Raw genomic sequence first — 15808 nt, 5'->3', positions numbered from 1 at the left:
AAGATCTAGGAAATTTGTTTGCACAAGTATACTGTGCCAGCACCAGTCCAGCATACTTTGGAGCTGGAACAAAACTCACAGTTTTAGGTAAGAAAGTTTGCCCCTGTAATTGTCAACAATGTTTAATAAATGGAAATGCATGAAGGGGTTATTCATTAGATAATGAAAAATGTAACTTTGCTTTGACTTAATGGCTGCAGATTGTTTCTCTATGTGCCAATGGCTACTCTCTGAGCCAGTAATGTTCTCTATTTAATGTACCATTTCACTTCGCCATAGCAGCAACCAGGAGAAATTATATAGTCATATAGTTTTAGAGAGTTGAGAAAAAATAGCATTAGAAAGATCTAGGAAATTTGTTTGCACAAGTATACTGTGCCAACGCCAATCCAGCATACTTTGGAGCTGGAACAAAGCTGACAGTTTTAGGTAAGAAAGTTTTGGGCCTGTAATTGTCAACAATGTTTAATTAATGGAAATGCATAAAGTGGTCATTCATTAGATAATGAAGAATGTAACTTTGCTTTGACTTAATGGTTCCAGATTGTTTCTTTATGCAGCAATGGCTACTCTCTGAGCCAGTAATGTTCTCTATTTAATGTACCGTTTCACTTCGCCATAGCAGTAACCAGGAAAAATTATATAGTCATGTAGTTTTAGAGAGTTGAGAAAAAAATAGCATTAGAAAGATCTAGGAAATTTGTTTGCACAAGTATACTGTGCCAACGTCAATCCAGCATACTTTGGAGCTGGAACAAAGCTCACTGTTTTAGGTAAGAAAGTTTACTTCTTGAAATTTCCAACAATGTCAAATGTATTTTTGATGGTAATGAAAATTCTGAAGTATTCCAGATTTTAGGATTTAAATGAATGATTTGAGAACTTTTCTAGTGCTAGTGGTTCAAGTCTAGGTCATATTTTACTTCTATAGCACTGTTTCGTTCAGCTGTTAGAACAATCAAGATGTTTTTTTCTTCCTAAAGTTGTGAACCATCAGATACAATGTGAATGTATGGGAAATTTTGTCAAGCTAGTTTCACAGTATTAGCATTAGAGAGATCTGGGATATTTGTTCATACAATCATACTGTGACAGCGGTAGTTATCAAGCATACTTTGGAGATGGAACAAAATTAACCGTTTTAGGTAAGAATGTTTTGATCTTGTAATTATCACCAATATAAGATTGTAAGATTGCATTGCTAATTGGAAATCTGAACTGTTCATCCATTAGGCATTACAGAAAAACATGTAGTGTAGATTAATATTTCACTCAGCCTTAGCAGGACCCAGGAGGTTTGTTTGTTTGTTTGTTTGTTTGTTTGTTTGTTTGTTTGTTTGTTTGTTTGTTTGTTTCATGATATAAAAACTAGAGAGTTGAGGCAAAAATCCAGACAAATAGCATTAGAGCGATCTGAAAAATTTGTTCACACAATCATACTGTGACAACCGTGATCAAGCATACTTTGGAGATGGAACAAAACTCACAGTTGTAGGTAAGATCATTTTGGTCTTAAAATCATTGCATGTTTTATTTCGAGACAAGGCTACTGTATATGAAAATTTTATCATGTCAGGTTGACACAGTTAGCATTAGAGAGATCTGGGAAATTAGTGAATGCAATCAGACTGTGACCTTCAATGATCCAGCATACTTTGGAGATGGAACAAAACTGACAGTTTTAGGTAAGAAAGTAAAGAATACTAAAAAAAAATCTACTAAGCAAACACCAGTGTAAAAAATCATGCATCACTGTAATTATATAAAAAGCCATTAGAGCGTGAATTGAGACGCACTTTTTGATATGACACCCAAATGCTGTGCCAATTATGAAGCCTATTTCGGCAGCGGCACAAAATTGACCGTTCTTGGTAAGTACTGCTTGTGTTTTGTTGAAAATATTTCTAGCCATTCTTGCTGTAGGAAGGAACAGGTTTCTACAAGTGGTATTACAAGAACTCTTTAGGAAAATCAGGTAAATCTGATCCTGTTCAAGGCCCAGGAGCCAGTTAGACAATAGGGATCCTTCATTTAAGTCATTTTCACTACAAGCTTTCACCTTGTGACTATAGAAACCCAGTTTACTTTTGGTAAAGGAACAATTACTGATATAAGTAAGAAATATCAACTTGCTCTACCATATAAATGCTCATAACTGTTAAGGTTTACTGTGTTGATTATAGGAAAATGTGTGATGTACAAACATAGAGAGTCAGACAAGCAAAGCAGGCAGTAATTCTCTAAGATAAGATGTAGACATTTACGATGCAGCCCTGAAACTCTGTGCTCATATTCACAAGCATATTTTGGAGCAGGCACCAAACTCACCGTTATAGGTAAGAAAAAATACAATAAAACTCAATATTGTGTATGTATTGTATAACAGAAGGGCTACACTGAGGGTCACATTGAGGGTTTTGCACAAAGAGTGGAGGTTTTTCAGTAGCTTAGTGTCAACGTGTCGAACTACAATCCTGCATACTTTGGCAGTGGAACTAAACTCACAGTAAGAGGTGAGAAAATTTGATTCGACTTTTCAAATGCATGATAACGGTTTCTTAAAGCAATCTGAACAAAAACTTATTCGATTCAAAATTATAAAGGGGCTCGTGTGCTGGTAATATCATGTCCTTTCTTTAATTAATTATGTTAAAATTCTGCTACAGTATCATACATCTATTTGTTATAGTGTATTGTAATATTATAGTAAAATGTATAGCACTATAGAGATAAGTTGAGGTTTTTTCAGTAGCTTAGTGTCAGTGTGATAACTACGATCCTGCTTACTTTGGCAGTGGAACTAAACTGACAGTCAGAGGTGAGAAAGCTTAATTATATATATTTTTTAAAGTATGATATATATATATAAAGGATTCAGTTTCATTGTGTGTATTTATTATATTTCTGAAAGAGATTGCTCATTTGAGCTGCGTTTCGAGAAATCTGTAGTTGAAACGCTATTCTGAGGAAAAGACCTTCTTTACAAGGTTGATAAGCTTGCTATAAAAATGTACAAATTATGCACATGTGCTGCACAAAAGTAATTCAGCAGTAGACAGATGATGGATTTTGTGGACTATTTGCACATGATGCTTGGTTGATTTCATTCGTGAGTTTGTACACTGTGTCTCTGGGACCGGTCAAGCTTACTTTGGTGGAGGAACCAAGTTAACAGTTCTTGGTAAGAAATATCATGTTACTAATCAATTGCAATAGCTCTTTAATATCATCAGCATATAGCTTTGCTTATCTAGGGCATTGAAAAATGTTCAGTCCTTCGGGAGTTTTTCAGTAGCTGAGTATCAGTGTGATAGGCAACGATCCTGCTTTCTTTGGCAGTGGAACTAAACTGACAGTCAGAGGTGAGAATGCTTAATTATATATTTTTTTAAAAGTATGATATATATGTATATAAAGGATTAAATTTCAGTGAGACAATTTATTATGTTTCCTGAAAGAAGTTGCTCATTTCATCTGGCTGTTGTTGTTTTTTTTTTTTAACCTACAATTAAAATACTACAAGGAGAAAGCTTACTTATTGATTTGCTCCACTTGCTATACAAATATGCACATGATGTACGTGCGATGCACAAAAAATAAGTAAGCAATAGATTGTATAGACTATATGGCACATGATGGTTGGGTGATTTCATTAGTGAGCTAGTATGCTGTGTCTCTGGGGCCAGTCAAGCTTATTTCGGTGGAGGAACCAAGTTAACAGTCCTTGGTAAGAAATATTACGTTACTATTTGATGGCAATTCCTCTTGAATATCATTCGTATTCAGCTTTAGTGATCTGTGTAAAATAGGAAGGTTATACAGAAGGTAATTCTTTTAGGGCATAAAAATATTCAGTCCTTCAGGAGTTTTTCAGTAGCTTAGTATCAGTGTGACAGGCAACTATCCTGCTTACTTTGGCAGTGGAACTAAGCTTACAGTAAGAGGTGAGAACGTTTCATCAGCTGTTGTAAAAAGCATGGGTAATGTTTTGTTGTGTTTCTTTAAAAAGCTTTAAAACAATGTGAACCAATTGTGTCCAGTTTGCTGAACAAAATTTATTGTTATAAAGAACTGCTGTCGTAGAGCGTAGATATTATGTACATGGTAGAAATGTGATGCACACAAAATAATCAAGCAAATCATGGACTGTACAGACTATATAGGAGTTGGTGGATAGATGATTTAATTAGTGAGTTTGTGCACTGTGCCTCTGGGAGCCGCGAAGCTTACTTTGGTGGAGGCACCAAGTTAACAGTTCTTGGTAAGAAATATTATGTTGATTATGATAAACATTGAGTTTTGAAGACATTCAGTGTATTATGTGAAAAGCAGACAAATCCTGAAGGGTTATGTTCAAAAAAAAAAAAAACAGCAGATGAATTTGTTCTCCAGCAAAGAGCATGAATGCACTTCAAGCCCTTTCTTTCTTAAGTGTTCATGTTGTGCTAATGGATACAATCCAGCTTACTTTGGTGAAGGAACCAAACTAACTGTTCTTGGTAAGAAACATAAACTTGCTCTATAGATTCACTAAACTCAATCTGCTTACACTGTGCTTGTTTTAATGTACTGTAAACGTCTGATACTGTAAACAATACTGAAATATCGAGGGTAATTCTCTAAGCTGAAGTGTAGATGTTAAAGATACAGCTTTGAAACTCTGTGCTCTACAACGCAAGCATATTTTGGAGCAGGCACTAAACTCACCGTTTTAGGTAAGAAAAAATGCATATCTGTACTGTATATCTTCTTAAGAACATAGAAATGTTGCCATTATTACTGTACTGCATAATAGCAGAGCTTCAGTGAGATTCACATTCATTTTGCGCAAAAAGAGTGGAGGTTTTTCAGTAGCTCAGTGTCAGTGTGACAACGACAGATCCTGCATACTTTGGCAGTGGAACTAAACTCACGGTTAGAGGTGAGAAAATATGATTTTCGTATGATTAATATTTATTTGTGAGGTGTATACGAAGGCCTAAAGCAATGTGAACAGTTTGCATTTTTAGATGAACTCGTATATATTTCTAATCATGATTACTGTATGAAGGGTTTTTTCACCTCTTAAAAGAGTCAATCGGCGTGCATGAGAAACATTATAGTAAAGGTTCTTGAGAAAATTTGCAATTAAAAGTGCAATGTAAAGATTTCAATGTGAGCATCCATGTAAGCCTAAGTGCTGCAGGCTGTTTTAATCTTACTGCTGTTCAGTGTGAACACTCAACCTGCATACTTCGGCCAGGGGACCAAACTCACGGTTCTCGGTAAGCTTACGTGTTTTATTCAGGTTAAGCAGTTTAATGTCGACTTAGCATTCTTGGTAAGAACTACTAAATCTGTCGATAAATGTCCTGAGCTAATACAGCTTTAGGTGTGAAAGAAATGCATCACTTGTTTGATGTAAATGGCTAAAAAAAAATGCTAAGCGAAGTCTAGGTGTTAAAGATACAGGTTTGAAACTCTGTGCTCTGGTTTGCAAGCATATTTTGGAGCAGGCACCAAACTCACCGTTTTAGGTAAGGAAAACCAAATCTTGAAGATAATTTCTTACAATCCTCTAAAAATCATCATTGTGTAATAGCAGAGCTGTATTAGTTTTGCACAAAGATTGAGGGTTTTTCAGTTGCTTAGTGTCAATGTGACAGGCTCCAATCAAGTGTACTTTGGTGGTGGAACTAAACTCACAGTCAGAGGTGAGAAAGTTTGATTTGGTGGTTTAAACCTTTCTGAGGTTTCCTGAAAGGGATTATGTATTTAATTTACATTTTAATGTAATGTATATTCATGTCTATTTAGCTGAAACATAACAATAAAGACAGTCTGGTCTCCTTTTGGATAGAACTGATAACATGGGCATTATAGACATGTTAAGGGCATGATGATGCACTAAATAATTCAACAACAGGCAGATAATAGATTGCATGGACTATTTGGAGTATGATACTCGGTTGATTTCGATAGTGAGCTATTAGTGTATGCTGTGCCTCTGGGAGCCTTCCAGCTTATTTTGGTGGAGGGACCAAGTTAACAGTCCTTGGTAAGAAATTTCATGCTACTAATCATATCCTGCAATCACTATTTAATATGCTAACTGTTCTGGTGATAACTATTTGATATTGGTTTGTAACTCCATGTGATAAATCTATAAATCTTTATAGATCTGATGCAAAACAGTCCGTTACAGCTCCAGTGCAAATATTTTTTGCTCCACGCTTAACTGTATTGCTCGAAGTAGAGTAGATTTGCTTTAAAATACCCTTCAAAATCTTGATTGCTGGTGTGTAGCAGACTTTGATAGTAGTACAGGTTTCCTCTATAGCGTGATATCAGTGTGAACTACAACAGCCCAGCATACTTTGGCAGCGGCACCAAACTCACAGTGAGAGGTGAGAAATTCACTACTCCTTTAAAAAATTGTACCTTTTACTGGTGTGATTGCTTGATTGCTGGTGTGTAGCAGACCTTGAGAGTAGTACAGGTTTTCTCTATAGCGTGATATCAGTGTGAACTCCAACAACCCACTATACTTTGGCAGTGGGACCAAACTCACAGTGAGAGGTGAGAAATTCACTACTCTTTAAAAAAAAATACCTTTCAACATTGGTTTTTGTTATTACCTTCACACTAACTTTTACAGCATTCCCTGAGTAATGAATATCTTGGAATTGGTCATTTTGTGAGTAAAGATACAGTATAGTATGTTGATAAAAGCATTGATGTGGATGGATTGAACTCTGTGGGCTATGGTGAAAAAGCTGTGTTTGGTCCTGGTACTAGACTCACCGTTTTAGGTAAGAGTTACTAAATTCATTGAGTTTGCTCATGTTCAGATTCATAAGTGGACGTTTTGCTTACCTTTATTTTATTGAATTTTTATATTTACTCTTGAAGGCAGTTCCTTAAACCTCAGCTCAAAATTCATACTTGTTGATTCGAAAATCTATCAATTTTTGAATAGATCTCGTTCTTGATACTAGAATGATTCATTAAATTAAATGAGGCACTTTAGGCCTTCCAAATGATCTGGCAAGTTATTATTTACTAGGACATGTTTTTAGAGTTATGTTTACATTTATGTTGCATCTTTGACAGTTTTCTTCAGTTTGAAAGTGCATAAAAGTGCATGGTAGACAAATTTGTTTTAGTATGGTATTTTAAAGAACGCAAGGATTTAAATTATAGTCTAGCTGGATCAGATAGGCTTCTTTCAAGCCGAGGAGCTGCAGATTGTTTTACTCTTACTGAAATTCAGTGTGAACAACCAGCCTGCATACTTTGGCCAGGGGACCAAGCTCACTGTTCTCGGTAAGGTTAAGCTTATCCGTTTTATTCAAGCATTGTAATGGCTTTTAGACACTGTTTTGTTATGTCAGAGAAGTTAGTGCATACCTGTAATCTTTGAAAGTAATACATATTATTATGATGACTACAAATCACTGTAAAATGCTGTATTTTTTGTATTCAGTGCAAGCAAAAGAAAATTAAGCTTTATTTATCAGTGTCTGTGATGTATAAATGTATGAATTTAAAGACTTAAAGGCAATTGTGCTCAAAGACTTGCTTGAAATGGTTTGTACGTTGGAATGAAAACTCACAAGATCATTGTAATTTCTGAGAAAACTGCTTGTGGTTTTCCTGCCAAGGAGTCAGTTGAGTTCAACATACAACTGTAACATCAGATGAATAATCCAAGAAAGTACAATCAGAAAAAAAATGGCAGTGTTTGTTTGCCAAAACGTACTTTTTCTGCGATAAAATTTAATACTGATTTATCAGTGTTTGTGCCATTCATACGTTAATGTCATATAAATATAAACTTTATTCAGTAATACTGTATTATTCTTGAGGTGATTGTCTGAGAAGTCAATCCCTTATTTGTATTCTACTGGTTGTAGTTTGCAGAGTTCAATCATCAATCTAATTCCTTATTAAGAATCTGAAAAGTTGCTATTTTTGAGTCATCGTCTTAAAAAAATCTTGTGTTCCAACTAAGTTAACCAGACACTAAGTACATCATCTAAGGCAGCAATGTATTTTCAGAGTATTTTCTATTTCATTATTAATAATCAATAATTATCCATAACAGCCATGCATTTTATTAAATATAATTATTATTGTGGTATCTTGGTATCGTGAACTTCCATGTGCATGTACATAATACTGGATGTGTTGCTTATTAATATGTTTAAAACATTTACCTTGCCTTGAGGTACAACCAATCAATAATTCTATTTTCCCCCCAGTTTTGTGTCCATGAACAGCATGTTGTATCCCTTTAAATCAAAGTCTTCTTTACAAACGGCTCATTTACGACAAATAGACTGCTTCCGAAAAATAACTACAGTATCAAGGTCTAAAAACAAGCACTTTCTTAAAGGAAGTGAATTTAGGAAAAGAATTGACTTTAACCGTGTAATAATTTAAAATTTATGACCGTATTGGAACGGCAAGGCCAGTTCTTTTGTTTTTGCTGTACACAAGACATTTGGATTTGAGATCAAAAGCTGGATATGAGATAATAGATTATAATTTCAGATTTCATTCATATTTACATCTAGATGTGTTACACAATTTAGAACATGACACCTTTGGTGGCTGACCAACCACCCAATTTTCATATTTCATATAAGGAAAATAAAGCAGCTAGACTTAAAATAAATTAAGTTAATCACACTTAATATGTGGTTATGACTTGCTCGCAATAAGTGCATCAAGCTGGCAGTGCACTGACATCACTGTTGCATTCTTCTTTTATGATGCTTTTCCAGGCTGGTACCAAAACTTTTTCAGGTATTGCTTATTTTGGGGGGTTTCTCCCTTCAGTGTGCTCTTCAGAATGTGAAATACATGCTCAATTGGGTGGTATTTGACTTCCAATAATATGCCTATTATGAGACGATAAATTTAAATTTCATATTTATTTTCCTTATATTTTACATCTACATGGGTGAAACAACTTAGAACATGAGACCTTTGGTTTGAACCAACCCATTTTTCAAGTTGCCCAGGTGTGTCCGGTTAGATTGATTGATTGATTGATTGATGTTAGATAGATCGATTGATGAAGTAATAACTCTGAACATCTACTCTTTGTTTGAACCCTGGGTTTCACCTGCACTTGTTGTTAAAAAGGATAAGACCAGAGAGCTGATCTATGGGGAAAAAAGCAAGCCATTTTGAAGCTGAGAAAAGAGGGGAAATATGAGCTCACTGATTTTTATTGATGATGTAGCTCATGATGGTAGAAAAAAATTCAGAAGTCTACAGAAACATTCTGTCTGCTAATTTACAAAGAAATGCATCTGGTCTAATTGGGAGGAATGTCACCATGCAGCAAGACAATTTGGCCCAAAACACACTGGCAACACAGCAAAGGACTTCATCCGGGGGAAAAACTGGAGGGTTTTAGACTGGCCAAGTCAAATACCACCTAACCGTGCATGTATTTCACATTCTGAAAAGCAGACCGAAGGGAGAACCCCCCAAAATAAGCAACAACTGAAAAAGTTGTGGTACCAGCCTGGAAAAGCATCGTAAAAGAAGAATGCAACAGTGATGTCAGTGCGCTGCCAGCTTGATGCACTGATTTCAAGCAAGGATATGCAGCCAAATATTAAGTGTTATTAACTTAATTTATTTTAAGTCCAGCTGCTCTAATTATTTTCCTTATATGAAATATGAAAATTGGGTGACAGGCGGCATAGTGGTTAGCACTGTCGTCTCACAGCAAGAAGGTTCTGGGTTCGAGCCCAGCAGCTGACAGGGGTCGTTCTGTGTGGAGTTTGCATGTTCTCCCTGTGTCTGCATGGGTTTCCTCTGGGTGCTCTGGTTTCCTCCACAGTCCAAAGACATGCAGGTTAGGCTAGTTGGTGGCTCTTAATTGACTGTGAGTGTGAATGGTTGTGTGTCTCTGTGTGTCAGTCCTGCCATGATCTAGCGACTTGTCCAGGGTGTACCCTGCCTCTCGCCCATAGTCAGTTGGGATAGGCTCCAACTTGCCTGCGACCCTGCACCGGATAATGGATGGGTGGAAAATTGGGTGGTCAGCCACCAAAGGTATCATGTTCTAAATCATGTAACACATCTAGATGTGAATCAAAGCTGAAATTGTAATCTATTGTCTCATATCCATCTTTGGAAAACTTGAAAAGTGGGTAGGTTCAAACAGAAGGTGTCATGTTCTAAGCTGTTTAACCCATATAGATGTAAGGAAAAGAAATATGAAATTACAGTCTCATAATAGGTGTATTATTTGGGGAAAAAAATTGTCAAGCTTGAAGCTTAAGAATGAAATGGCAAAAGGACCTTAGAATATTTCTACCTTAAATTGCAGACAGTGTGGTCAGTATAGTCTTTGCTGTTGGCGAATTTTGGGCATGTGATTTATTAAATACATAAATATTGCAAAGAATGAGCATGAATACTTAAGATATTAGTGTAAAAAGGTTAACCTAACCTTACATTGACAACCTGGGTGAAAATGATTTACATTTCCAAAACACTTGGGTTTGGAAAAACATAGATAAAAGGGAATATTTTATACATTCGTCTCTTGGTTATACAATATCATTCAGTTACTTAAAATAAAGAGTTCCTTTTAAAAAAAAAACTATGAGGTGTGAGTAATAATTTGATGAATCCCTTGTAATAACCTTTTCTTAATTATTAAGCCATTTACACTGATAATCACAAATGTTCCTTTTCTTCTGTTTTCAGATCCAGCCATTGATATCACACCACCAACTGTCCGGGTGCTAAATGTCTCTAAGAGTGAAGTGTGTACAAAAGAAAATGTCACATTGGTATGTGTGGCTGAAGATTTTTACCCTGACCATGTGACTGTGTCCTGGGAAATTGATGGAGAACAACGTACCACTGATGTTAGTACAGACAGTGCTCCCATACAACATGATAATAAGTTCTACAGCATCTCCAGCAGACTGAACATCTTTTACAAAGAGTGGACCAAAGGCAAAACCTTTACATGTCTTGTCAGATTCTTTAACGAGACAGAAAAGTACGAAATCTATTCCGACAGTATAGTAGGACCTAAAAGTAGGCATTATTATTATTATTATTATTATTATTATTATTATTATTATTATTATTAATAAACACTAATGTGTTCAAAACCTCCCCCCGCAGTTGCAGGTGATGAGGATAATGCCGGTAAGATCCTTCATCGCAATACATAAATGAAACTTCAAATACACTTTAAATACCTTTATTTAAATACACGCATTCGTTTGAATATTTTTGAAACAATTCAATTTACAGTTCGATTGTTTTCTCTTTTGTCTGATTTTAGAAAGATATGCTCGAACAGTGAAAACAACTATGCTAGCCTATGGCATGTTCATTGCCAAAAGTTTTGCATACGGCTTTTTCATCCTGGTCATCATTAAGAAACAGGTAAAGACCTCCTTCAGTGCTGTTGTATTTACAATGTTACTGTCCACCTATTACATGAAGGCTCTGTACTGCAATTACTTTTAACTGCTTAAATTGAGAGCAATAGTTTTATAAAAGTGTAATTTTCTGTTGCACAGGGTTTTATTTCAAAGTAAAGGCAATGAAACTGATGGAGTCTGATGATGGAGAACAGCCATGTGGTCATGTGACAGAGGAAGAGGAAGAGTTTATATGAATATGCTAACAGCTAGTTCAGACATGAGCTGTGTATTTAAAAGCATGATTATTTTCAAGCGCTTTGCTAATTCTGCCCTACTTTATTTATCTTACTGTTGTCTTCAGTTTGGTTTAACAAAATTTATACTGTACATATTTTATGATGAATATATATATATATATATATATATATATATATATATATATTTTTTTTTTTTTTTTTTTTTTTTTTTTTTTTTACTCAGCACTTGTTCTTTCACTTGATGTTTAAAACAAGAATCTTTTGCATTTTTTAATGACTGTACACATCATTCAAGCTTGCCTGTAATGCTTCAGTATAATGATGATTTTGGTATTAAAACAAAATGTATGTTCGTTCATGGCATGAAAAATATTGCTGAAGGATGTTTGCAACTTTATTCACGTACATTTCACATACACGTGATCCGATGATTTTCACATGCGATTATGTGAGTCATGTGTGGTCACATTTGAAAAACATGCGACTGTGCATTTCAACGTGTTACGGCCTGAAATTGCACATGTGAATTCAAGTAAACACACGAGATAAATAAAACAACGTGTCCTAAATTATCTTCATCATTTATGTCCAGGAAGTGTTTTGTCCTGCTCAGAGTCAGTGAATTCTGAGCCAAGCCCAGTAACACTGAGAGCAAGGAGGGAGATTTCTGCCAGAAGGAGATGTCAGGACATCACAGGGCACCATTTACAGTACATGCACATATTCATACCTGGGGCAATTTATCATAGCCAATCCACTTACTTGCATGTTTATTGATAGTAGGACAAAATCTGAGAAAACCAAGGAAACCCACATATGCACATGGAGAACATGTGGAATTCTGCTCTAAACTCTTAGGTAGCAAGGTGACGGCCTTGCGATGGCCTGCGTCCAACATATGAAAGATTAAAATGTGAATATAAGTGAATCATATACAAAAATACATATCTGGAAAAATAAAAAGCACATGCACTACATGTGAAAGGTCCACATAAAAATGTGTGAAATACAGTGGCGAACTGGGACTTGAGTTCAGCCAAAATTTAGCCAGACACCAAAAAAGCAACAGGGCAAAGGATTTTGCAGGGGATTAGCGGCAGGCTGCCAAGTCGCTCCGTTGTGTGTAGCTGTCGATGCTGATTTTAAAAGTAACTCAGTAAATTACACAGGGAAATGAATACTTAAGTACACTACCGTTCAAAAGTTTGGGGTCACCCAGACAATTTTGTGTTTTCCATGAAAAGTCACACTTTTATTTACCACCATAAGTTGTAAAATGAATAGAAAATATAGTCAAGACATTTTTCTGGCCATTTTGAGCATTTAATCGACCCCACAAATGTGATGCTCCAGAAACTCAATCTGCTGAAAGGAAGGTCAGTTTTATAGCTTCTCTAAAGAGCTCAACTGTTTTCAGCTGTGCTAACATGATTGTACAAGGGTTTTCTAATCATCCATTAGCCTTCTGAGGCAATGAGCAAACACATTGTACCATTAGAACACTGGAGTGAGAGTTGCTGGAAATGGGCCTCTATACACCTATGGAGATATTGCACCAAAAACCAGACATTTGCAGCTAGAATAGTCATTTACCACATTAGCAATGTATAGAGTGGATTTCTGATTAGTTTAAAGTGATCTTCATTGAAAAGAACAGTGCTTTTCTTTCAAAAATAAGGACATTTCAAAGTGACCCCAAACTTTTGAACGGTAGTGTATGAGTGAAAAATACTATTGCGAGCAGCATGGAAGAAGAGTCTGGAGACAGAAATCTTAGTTTCTCAGCCGTTAGCCTGTGCTACTTGCTCTCGATAGCACTGGCTTGATCGCTTTATTAGCATTCGCTAACACTACTGATGAACGCTACACTGGCTGGAAGGTGACTTCACTGCTACACTGACAGCACCGACTCACGGTTAAGCTCATGTTGGCCTTCGAGAAGGCTGAGGGAGATCAATTTTTGGTCCCTCCTACTATAAATCAGTATCTGATTGCTGAATTCATCTGTCACTTCCTACACTACCGTTCAAAAGTTTGGGGTCACTTTGAAATGTCCTTATTTTTGAAAGAAAAGCACTGTTCTTTTCAATGAAGATCACTTTAAACTAATCAGAAATCCACTCTATACATTGCTAATGTGGTAAATGACTATTCTAGCTGCAAATGTGTGGTTTTTGGTGCAATATCTCCATAGGTGTATAGAGGCCCATTTCCAGCAACTATCACTCCAGTGTTCTAATGGTACAATGTGTTTGCTCATTGCCTCAGAAGGCTAATGGATGATTAGAAAACCCTTGTACAATCATGTTGGCACAGCTGAAAACAGTTGAGCTCTTTAGAGAAGCTATAAAACTGACCTTCCTTTGAGCAGATTGAGTTTCTGGAGCATCACATTTGTGGGGTCGATTAAATGCTCAAAATGGCCAGAAAAATGTCTTGATTATATTTTCTATTCATTTTACAACTTATGGTGGTAAATAAAAGTGTGACTTTTCATGGAAAACACAAAATTGTCTGGGTGACCCCAAACTTTTAAACGGTAGTGTACATAAACATACACTGCCATGGCCTTCTGTCCCGGCAATGAAGTCCTAACCAATGAGTGAGCAGCTCTAAACTCTTCTCAGCCTGGAGACAACAAACAAAACAATCTCATTGGATAACTCGATTTTAATGTTTTCAGGACAGTAACGCTTTCATTTCTGAAGCAAATTTGATAGAAAATGAGGCCAAATTAGAATTAGAAGAGAATAATTATAATGAAATTATAAAAGAATGAAAGCAATTAAAGAATGAAAAAAATTAAATATAACATTTGAATGCTGATATGCTTGGGCCTTCTCTGAACACCTAGAAGGCCCTGACAGTTCCCCGGTGGTGAAGTATATTACATGTCTAAAATCCATGTTTATATTTTATTCGATTATTAACATCTGAAGATCCTGTGACTTTTTTTGGAGGCAGCAGCAATGGCTGACAAACAACATCCCAGCTAGCAACCCAACTAATCCCAGACTAATCATGCTAATCATAAATAACGCGATAATTCCCAGAGAGGGCTTATTTAAAAATGAAAATGATTCCAGCAAACATTCCCAACAAACAAATCAGACCTAGCAGATACTGCAGAGTTCTGGAGGTTATGAGAGGCCCCTCTTAGGTTGTACAGAGGAAAGCTTTGTCTTTTCCAGTTTCTAATAGATGAGGGGCCTCAAACGCTGATAGCCATCAGTGCCTTTACGCTGCTGCAGTTTATGTCAGGCCTTGTGTAAGTGTGTCAGCCTCACCGACTTGAAATTTGGACCTGGGACAAAATTAACAGTTCGAGGTGAGTAAGTTGCTTTAAAAAAAAACCTAAAAGGATTATCATTGGGTTCTTCATTGTTCTCTTTTATTCCATTACTAAAAGCATTTACCTCGGCATAGTCATAATTATAGTGCACGAAGTCAGTTTGATTGGCTATTCAATAATCTCAACTATGTTTTGTGTTCATTTTATAGCTTCATGGAATAACATTGAATTTTCATGACTTCCTCAATAACATTCTCTCACATAAATCTAAATGATATTTCACTTATACAACTCGGGAAACATGCCACACAGCTTTTATAACTCTCTTGGAAAACTAGTTTTCAGCGATGCAGTTACAATCCACTGCTAAACGTCAGTTACTGTACTATATAGTTTGCAAAATACACCTTTATACTGTTTACAATCATATCAAGTTTGCAGTGACAGAATTATTTGGTGATTTAATGGTAATTTTATTAATGAGATAGCAAAACCCCAATAAAGCTTATTTCTGCAAGTTTAGTTTCTGTCATGAGTTAAATCAACGTGTACTGGTTATGCAAAACTGGAATTTGGATCAGGGACCAAACTAACAGTCTTGGGTAAGTTACATATTGTGTTGTTATTATTATAACACTCAGTGATCATTTTACAAGTACTCACTTTTACTAATCAACTAGATGCTACAAGTCATTACAAGTCTCGTTTTTAACCAACAAAATTATCTATTCAAGCATACAGTTAAAGTTTGGAAGTTCTACGTAGAGTACAATTTAGATTCATAGATTTAACCTTGTTTTCTTCGGCTATTATCATTAAGAATTTAGCTAATTAACAATTATGTAGCCCTGAATTTTGTAATTGTC

The 15808-nt window shown here is 35.8% G+C and overlaps 1 protein-coding gene across 1 annotated transcript in view; it reads left to right on the top strand.

The window, feature by feature from the left end:
• LOC132893681 (uncharacterized) overlaps positions 1 to 12219 on the top strand; it is a 55235-nt gene extending 43016 nt beyond the window's left edge. The window contains exons 7-12 of the mRNA XM_060932824.1: positions 1924 to 1975; positions 4314 to 4499; positions 10717 to 11055; positions 11146 to 11169; positions 11309 to 11412; positions 11550 to 12219. Coding sequence (XP_060788807.1) covers positions 1924 to 1975; positions 4314 to 4499; positions 10717 to 11055; positions 11146 to 11169; positions 11309 to 11412; positions 11550 to 11567 — 723 coding nt within the window. The 3' untranslated portion in view covers positions 11568 to 12219. The remainder of the gene's footprint in view (positions 1 to 1923; positions 1976 to 4313; positions 4500 to 10716; positions 11056 to 11145; positions 11170 to 11308; positions 11413 to 11549) is intronic.
• Positions 12220 to 15808: the final 3589 nt, after the last annotated feature.

Source organism: Neoarius graeffei, chromosome 11, assembly GCF_027579695.1.
Source record: "Neoarius graeffei isolate fNeoGra1 chromosome 11, fNeoGra1.pri, whole genome shotgun sequence".
Lineage (NCBI taxonomy): Eukaryota > Metazoa > Chordata > Actinopteri > Siluriformes > Ariidae > Neoarius > Neoarius graeffei.
Note: the sequence above shows the minus strand (reverse complement) of the source record. Positions and strands in the feature narration are given on the sequence as shown.